Source organism: Branchiostoma belcheri, unplaced genomic scaffold, assembly GCF_001625305.1.
Source record: "Branchiostoma belcheri isolate BF01 breed outbred unplaced genomic scaffold, Haploidv18h27 scaffold70, whole genome shotgun sequence".
Taxonomy (NCBI): Eukaryota; Metazoa; Chordata; class Leptocardii; order Amphioxiformes; family Branchiostomatidae; genus Branchiostoma; species Branchiostoma belcheri.
Window position 1 is genome coordinate 359,140 of NW_017804354.1, and position 8,674 is coordinate 367,813.

At 42.1% G+C, this 8,674-nt stretch overlaps 1 protein-coding gene across 2 annotated transcripts in view; it reads left to right on the plus strand.

The window, feature by feature from the left end:
- Window positions 1–8,674, plus strand: part of LOC109484824 (E3 ubiquitin-protein ligase rnf213-alpha-like) — a 17,751-nt gene that overhangs the window by 2,594 nt on the left and 6,483 nt on the right. Inside the window, exons 1-5 of one of the 2 annotated variants that reach the window (XM_019788182.1) lie at window positions 785–857; window positions 1,832–2,012; window positions 6,315–7,690; window positions 7,840–7,967; window positions 8,157–8,396. In XM_019788182.1, the coding sequence (XP_019643741.1) occupies window positions 1,862–2,012; window positions 6,315–7,690; window positions 7,840–7,967; window positions 8,157–8,396 (1,895 nt within the window). In that variant the 5' untranslated portion in view covers window positions 785–857; window positions 1,832–1,861. Of the gene's footprint in view, window positions 1–784; window positions 858–1,831; window positions 2,013–6,314; window positions 7,691–7,839; window positions 7,968–8,156; window positions 8,397–8,674 lie in introns of those variants that run through there. The other variant, XM_019788181.1, reaches the window with a different exon arrangement.

Genomic DNA, 8,674 nt, shown 5'->3' on the forward strand with positions numbered 1-8,674 from the left:
AGGGGCCGGCAAACTGTAAACTGGATGGCTAAACTCCCTCGGCGTGTTATCTCTCTATTTGGCCAATTTCTACCATTTCCAGCCGCGCCCTCAAGCCTGGTAGAGGCTTCAAAAGTTCGTCTGTAGCCGGAAATTTCCACTCCTGGTCAACTGGCATTAAATCTACTGACAAAGTTTCGGATTCAAACTTAAGTCACTGACTAAGCTGTGTGTTAAATTATGACGCACTTACAAATAGATAATGTAGCTCAATGTACATGATCAGACTTGTTTTTAAAGTATTTGATACAGCGCTAGCTTTTGTGTGACCTGCTGACTTTTAGCAGGCTTTCATCCTGGCCTAACAGTATATCAAACGAAAAGCAGGAAAAACGAAAAGGCTGATAAAACACCTAAAACGTTTAGAACACATTAAAACAGGCCTAACCACTGCTTAATAGCAATGTAGGAACAATATAGGAGAGCACTAAATCAGTAAAGGGGACACGACAGGCCATATGATATTATCGGAAATTCCCCGCCCTCTCACCCTTCAGCTGACAGCGCTACTATAGGGGGATTTTTGTCACAAGTCTCCCACCGCCGAAAAGGACAAAAGTCGCATTCGCATTTGTTTACTTGTCATTCACCAAACGGTGTGTATTACATGCTGACAAAGCGTCGAAACTAAATCACTGTGTAATGAGACATACGAAACCATGGGGAATTCCCCACCCTCTCATACCCTTAAATTGCTGGGGGTTTCTACTAGTCTCATAGTCGTAAAGAGGAATAGAAACTCACAGTCATTTCATATCGATCGGTAAGTACTTGATGTAAGCCTTTCAACTTATCACTGTGTAACGGATTGACCACAGGTAAGTGCAGATGTGAGAACGGATATCCAAAATGACGTTTCCTATTCTGCCATTTAGCTTAACCACAGAATATCGCAGAAGTGGGGCTAGAATTTTTAACTTAAAAGACATGCAGTTCAGTTTCAGGGTAGGACAACAAAAAATTATCTGGATAAAGAAATCTGCCTGATTAACATTTTACTGCCATTTCACATGTATCTCAGGTAACTGTAAGACACCTTCATTGTATACCTATGTTACTGCTAAGGCCACACCGTCCTAATTTTATGGATGACATCCTCCGAAGACCCCGAAACTAGTGCGCGCGGGTGAATGAAAAAAAATCCAGCCAAAAATAAAAATGCTACTAGACCACAGGAATACAAAGCTGATGAATTTGCTACTGTACTTAGCGACGTATACAAGCTGGGACATGCTGGCTTTTTGAGGTATTTATGAATCAGCACTGTACGTATGTACTGAGTTCTTGAGTCATGGAGATTCGGTAGCCTGGGTGCCCGGCTCCGTATTGTCACTAACCAACCTAGAGCCAGGCCAGAGCCTCGATCGGTGGACGTGACCTTTTTTTTGTTGAGAACAGTCGAAATTCAATGCGCGCGTGGATGTCATCCATAAGATTAAGTCGGTGTGGCCTCGGGGGAGGGGGGTTGGGTCATGTTACACACCTGCTTGTATAATTAAGTCATAAAATTGATTAATTTAGAAAACGTAGACCAGCATTTGAGATAAGGAGTTATGGAGTGCAGAATTTGACAAACATACAGTAAAAAAATAATAATCAGCTACGAGAGTAAACCCACGGTACGGGTAACATTTCCTCTTCTTAGGGCAAAGGTTATCCAATACCAAATGCCAAATCATATTCTCCCGATTTGGCTAGATTTTACGATTCCCATCGTCTTGCTGATATGTCATCATTTCCACATCATTATCGGAAGTTTGTTACATTCAACTTCATTTCGTTTTGTACGTAGTTGTGAGTAAAGCTGTTTCACCACGCCACCATGGAGTGCCCCAAGTGCAGCTTCACACATGAAGTGTTCAAGTTCTGCCCGTTCTGTGGGGTAAAACTTCTGAGCCGAGCGGGAGGGGAGGGGCCAGGGCCTCCGGACTCAACGGGATATCATAACTCTCCTTCAGCACCTTCAACAGAAGGTATGGAAACTCTATCTTATCTTTCTAACTATCATTTCTTATTCATGTATTGTTGGCCTTTAAAGGCATCCAGTGCAGTTTTTAGGGATTGGAAACCCGATTTTTCCAACGTCAATATTCTAGTCACTTATCAGTTGAAACAACACTGTTCCCATGTATCTTGACCCCCATGGAGCAAAAATACCCAACATTCTGACGGAAAATGGTTACCGCAAGGGCCCCCGGGCTGATTTTTAGGGTACCACCCAGAAAATAAAGGACTCATCTTGGGGCTTGTTTCTACAGTTTTAAAAGTCCAAAGTATGATATGCTGATTCAAATGTGCTAATGTGAAGCAGTAAGTGTCAATATCACAAAGATTGCCTTATTCAGAATATTTCCAGTTTTGCTGCCCTAAAATTGCATTGGATGCCTTTAAAAGAACAACGCGGGATACCAATCAGATCCAATAACTTGAACAATATGAAGAACTTTATTGACACAACTAAAGTACAGCGACTTTCGTAAGGTCCTTAAATACATGTAGACAGATACTTGGGTACAACAAAATTGACCTACGTACAAAACAATAGATGAATCAACTTAATACTACCAAGGGTTATTACCTTCTAGATAGTCTGTACTTGTGGTACTACCCCACCTTTACATCAAAACAAATACGGTTAAAGACGTACGCGTATGTTGTATCAGTAACAATTTGTGTTATGTTCTGAGCAAAAATTAATATTTGGCATGGAACAAAATATTGGTGATCAATTTGTTACCTTCGCCAAGAAGGTTATGTTTTCGTGGCCGTGTGTCTGTGTGTCTGTGTGTGTGTCTGTGTGTGTGTCTGTCAACAGCATAACTCGAGAAAGCTTAGATGGATTATCTTGATATTTGGTAGGTGGGTAGGTCTTGATGAGACCTGGAAATGATTAGATTTTGGACCCCCTAGCGGCTTGTTATGGTACTGCAGCTGAACTTCCGGTTTTGATATCTCATGATCTAGACATGCTGGGGTGACGAAATTTGGATGGTAGGTAGCTCTCATGCTGGGAAAGAAGTGACACGAGTTTGGGCCCCCTAGCGGCTTGCCCAGGAACTGCAGGGCTATTTGTTTGAAAATATTAAAAAGAGGATTACTCAAGAACCGGTGGACGGATCTTCGTGAATTTTGGTATGTAGGTAGCTCAAGTGACGCTTGACATAATTATGTGACAATTAAGCAAATCTGGATCTAATTTACATAATTAATGGCGAAATTCTATAAATAGGCTGCATTACATTATAGGACTATTCAAGCTTGTGACGTATGTAATTGAGAACGAGAGAAACACAGGCAGATATTAATTATGTAAATTAACACCTAATTTGCATAATTAATGAGAAAATGTTATAATTCCATAATGCTAACTGCCTGGAATTTCATACTTGGGGTATTTGATAGTTAAGTGAAGGAGAACATCAATAAACATAACTTATTCAAATAAGGACCTCATTTGCATAATTTATGAGGAAATGATAGAACGGCTTTCTTTGCTAAGATAAGGCTGTCTTTTGATGGAGAATATGATCAACTATATAATACAATATTATAAGACAATATTATAATATAAATATAATACAAATGAGGATTTTATTTGCATAATCAGAAGAAATCATCTTTGTCAGTCATAAAGATTAACATCATTTGGCGAAGGTATGAGATCGTGGAACTCTAGTTTACTAGTTTTTTTATGTTGAAACGTTGAACAGTATCAATCTTGTTACGCCTTCTAGCGTCCATTTTAAGTACTGCATTGCTAGCATATACTAGCATACGTTACGCACACCGTAACTTTGCAATCATTGAGAAATATTAGATTTTGCGGAAGTGGAGTTCTATTGCATACAGGAGAATGTTTTTATAAAAGATAACGCACATTTATTCGGTAGATAGAGTTGATTAAATTGGCCATGGCGCCCTTCCGAACATTCCGCATCTCTACCTGTGGCAAGCATGCCTTTCCGTGCACACCGACTCAGCCAAACACTTGAGCGTCGACATAGTCTACAGCACACCTCCACTGGTCAGGCCAGTACAAGGTTGAAAAGTCAAGAGAGTTGGAAACATGAGGGAGTAAGGCCCGCGCCAAGACAGATAAGACGACACAGACTTTATTACCTCCATGAAAAATGGAGGTATTGTTTTTGGCGTGTCTGTGTGTCTGTGTAGTAAAATCATTCTTTATTCACAAATAAAAGAAAGGTACATTGAGCCCAGGTCACGTCGGCCATAACTGACCGAACATGCAGGGAGACATTAGACATATAACATCATACAATACGTCGGGACATACAGTGTTTCCGCACATTTGTAGTCAGCATAACTAATGAATCATAACGCCTTTATGGACCTCCAAACGGTCATCGGGCATGAGCATGGCACAATTTAGAAGCTAGGCGCCGATTTCATACCTGGATTTCGGGCTTTTAATTAACCGTAGTCCCGCAGCACCCAACAATTGTTTGGTTGCACATGCATCTTCTATATGCGTCCCAGCCACTGTTCTTTGGAGGGTATTTTAGAATGCATTTATAGGAAGCGCGGCGGGCGCTTCGAACTTCCGGGATGATTGCTGCGCCGTGCCAATGGGTCAGGGGTCAACGCACTCTTACTCATCAAGACTGCATGTTGTGGACCTAGGCGCTTTCTTTTTTCACCAAGAATTATATTCCCAAAAATGGCTTGCAAAATAGAACAATGAAATATATGGAAGTAACTATATGAAAGGAACTATATATAGTTGCCTGGCGCAATTTAGCCTTATAAACATCTCCCCCCCTCTAAATGTGAACAGATATTCACAGTCAGGGGAGGGGGAGATGTTTATAAGGCTAAATTGCGCCAGGCATGAACTTTCGATTTTGAATCAATTTTGTCGGCACCGCTATACTAGTCCCGATGCACTCTATGTGCCACACAGATCCTTTGGTTCACATACCAGGCAAATAAAAGTCAAACTATATCACAGCAGCACATCTCTGACAGCCAAAACTAAATGATACAAAATACATGACAAAGGTATGAGGTAATAATTAATCGAGATCTTGTTTTGTTATGATGAGAGAAAAATATTATACTGGTGTTGATTTTCTAATATTCTCGTTAAAAATGACCGTTTGCAATGCCCGTTCAAGATTGTCCTAGACATTATGTACACATTATGGGAAACCTGTGTTTTTTGCATAATTACCTCCATGAAAAATGGAGGTATTGTTTTTGGCGCGTCTGTGTGTGTGTGTGTGTGTGTTTCCGCACATTTGTAGTCAGCATAACTTCAGAACGCCTTTATGGATTGTGATGATATTTGGTATGCTGTTAAGTCTTAGGAAGTCAAAAGTCAAGGTCAAATATGGCCCCCTGGTGGATGGCCTTGGTACTGCAGTAGAACTTCTGGTTTTTGTATCTTTTGTCCTGAACATGCTATGGTCTTTGGTGACAGATAGCTTTTCCTGTCAGGAATAAGTGGTGTGGGTTTGGTCCCCCTAGCAGCTTGTCCTGGAACTGCATGGGACATGTAGCTGAGAGAGAGATATACATAATGAAATGCAAATTATGCAAATGAGGACGTAATTTGCATAATTATTGAGAAAATTCTATAATTACAGTGTTTTACATTATAGTACTTTCATACATGTAATGTATATAACCTATGGCAGATGGAACATCGACAGATACTAATTATGCAAATGATGACCTTATTTGCATAATTAATGCAAAAATTCTATGCTTTCTTGATGGTGAATGATGGGAATGTGACATCTGTAAGTTAATCAAAAGTTAACAGCACGATGCATATATTATGTTAATGTAGATGTTATTTGCATAATTAAAAAATAAATTCACATTTACATATCAAGTCCATATTTCATGGAGGTATGAGATCTCGGAACTCTTGTTTACCATTCTGTAATGATAGTATGCATGTTTTCCTTTGGGTCATTTTGAAATAGAACATATGTGATAGACCATAACTGCCGATGGATGCTAGGCATAAATACTATATAACCAGATGACCAGTGTTCAACGTAGTGCTTCACACATTAAACTTCCATTGTTATGTCTTTTATCTCACATAAGGGTAATAAGAATATGATTATCATACTAACATGGATACCTGCATTACTATACACTGTCTATCTACTCGAATTGATTTGCATAGCGATTGGATTATAGGTGTTCTTAGACATGTCATATCATGTATAGCAGTTTCTGATACAGTTTTTGTTCAGCGCCTGCATATCCAATTGTATATACTCATTGCTTCATCATACTAGAAGACAAGATGATGACAGAGACCGACAGAGACAAGGACACAACAACTCCTACTGCAGACAACTCCAGCGAGGACGGTGCTGGTGGGTCACCAGCGCCACGTGATGAACAACTGGCATTGCAAAATAGTCAAGTTGTCACAAGCTCTGCCAACGCTGCTGAGCACCATGGACATGACAAAAATTGCAGACCTAGTACAGAGCTGGACAAAGTCCAAAAGGAATCAGCTTATCCTTCTACTGAGGGTCAAGGAGAAGACGGGGCCAAGGGGCCTGGTGCACAAGTAGAAAAGGGGGAGCCTTGTGCAGAAGGGAAGAAAGAGGAGCCTGGTGCACAAGTAAAGAAAGAGGAGCCTGGTGCACAAGTGGAGAAAGGGGAGCCTGGTGCACACGTGAAGAAAGAGGAGCCTGGTGCACAAGTGAAGGAAGAGGAGCCTGGTGCACAAGTGGAGAAAGTGGAGCCTGGTGCACAAGTGGAGAGAGAGGAGCCTGGTGCACAAGTGGAGAAAGAGGAGCCTGGTGCACAAGTGGAGAAAGAGGAGCCTGGTGCACAAGTGGAGAAAGAGGCGCCTGGTGCACAAGTAAAGAGAGAGGAGCCTGGTGCACAAGTGGAGAAAGAGGAGCCTGGTGCACAAGTAAAGAAAGAGGAGCCTGGTGCAAAAGTGGCGAAAGTGGAGAAAGAGGAGCCTGGTGCACAAGTGGGAAAAGGGGAACATGGTGCACAAGTAAAGAAAGAGGGACCTGGTGCACAAGTGGATATAGGGGAGCAGCCTGGTGCACAAGTGAAGAAAGAGGAGCCTGGTACACAAGTGAAGGAAGAGGAGCCTGGTGCACACGTGGAAAAAGGGGAGCCTGGTGCACAAGTAAAGAAAGAGGGACCTGGTGCACAAGTGGAGAAAGAGGAGCCTGGTGCACAAGTGGAGAAAGAGGAGCCTGGTGCACAAGTCAAGAAGGGGGGGGCTACTGCAAAAGTAAAGAAAGAGGAGCCTAGTACACAAGTGAGGAAAGGGGATCCTGGTGCAAAAGTGAAGAAAGAGCGGCCTGGTGCACAAGTTGGGAAAGGGGATCCTGGTTGCCAAGTGGAGAAAGAGGAGCCTGGTACCAAAGGGAAGAAAGAGGACCCTGGTGCAAAAGAGAAGAAAGAGGAGCCTGGTGCACAAGTGAAGAAAGAGGAGCCTGGTGCACAAGTGAAGAAAGAGGAGCCTGGTGCACAAGTGAAGAAAGAGGAGCCTGGTGCACAAGCGGAGAAAGAGAAACCTGGTGCAAAAGCGGAGCAAGGGAAGCCCGGGGCCACACAGAATGCTGATGGAAAGAAAACGTGCAGTGAAACTGACAAAGACGTAGAAGGGAAACATAGACACAACGAGAAAACTAAAGAGGTCAGTAAAGTTTTCATCATATATCTGCATCAACACATGACACTTATTTTCATTGTATCTTCGTGAGGTTAATGATTGCAATTATTACAACGGCACCCTGGCATCACTAAATATTGACATATCAATATCATTTTTTTCCTGTGTTTTAGAAATCCAAGGGTAACGGAAGTCAAGAAAAGATGTCAAAAAGCCAAAGGAAGAGAATGAGAAAGAAGGCGAAGGCAGAAAAACGAAAAAACTTAGCGAACCCTGCTAAGAAGGATGGGGATTCAGACAGGTACCTCCATTGTATAATACTAGCATGTACATCATCCTGTACAAAGCGTTTGTCCTAATCTCAAAGCACATTCTCCGGCATTTCTAATAGCCGGCTATGGTGGTTTAAAAAACCCATTCTTTGAACGTGTCATATTGAAACATCTGTATTATATATCAACTTTGGTTTTGTGATTGTGTATATGTGCAGACAGAGCACGGAAGCAGACGAGACAAAATCCCAGCATCAACAAGACGAAGAAGAGGTAGACACTGACCAAAGAGAAGAGGAGGATGAGACGGGTGCTGACAAAATGATGATCTATTTCCACGTCCTTCTTCGACCAGGCGATTTCAAATACGACCCAGACCAACACCATGTGGAAGTGCGGAGCAATCTGACTAAAGGATCACAAGGCTTTACAACGCTTGTGAAAATGTCTACTATAGGGTAAGTGAGGCACACTGTAATGATTAGTGTCCTATCACCAATAACGATTTCTTTAAAGCCCCTGTCACACAGTCGAATATGGCTTACGGAACGATCTCCCCCTAACCATGGTTGAGAGTCGGTCGGAAACAATGTCGGCTGTGTTGTTTTGCTGGTCTTCTGCTCCACCAGCAGAATGTTTCAACATGTTAAATTCGGGAGAGAACAGGAGGTTGGGCCATGGTTGGGGATCAGTTGGGTGGTGGTTGGAAGTAAGTCAGCAGTGGTCGGGGGGGGGG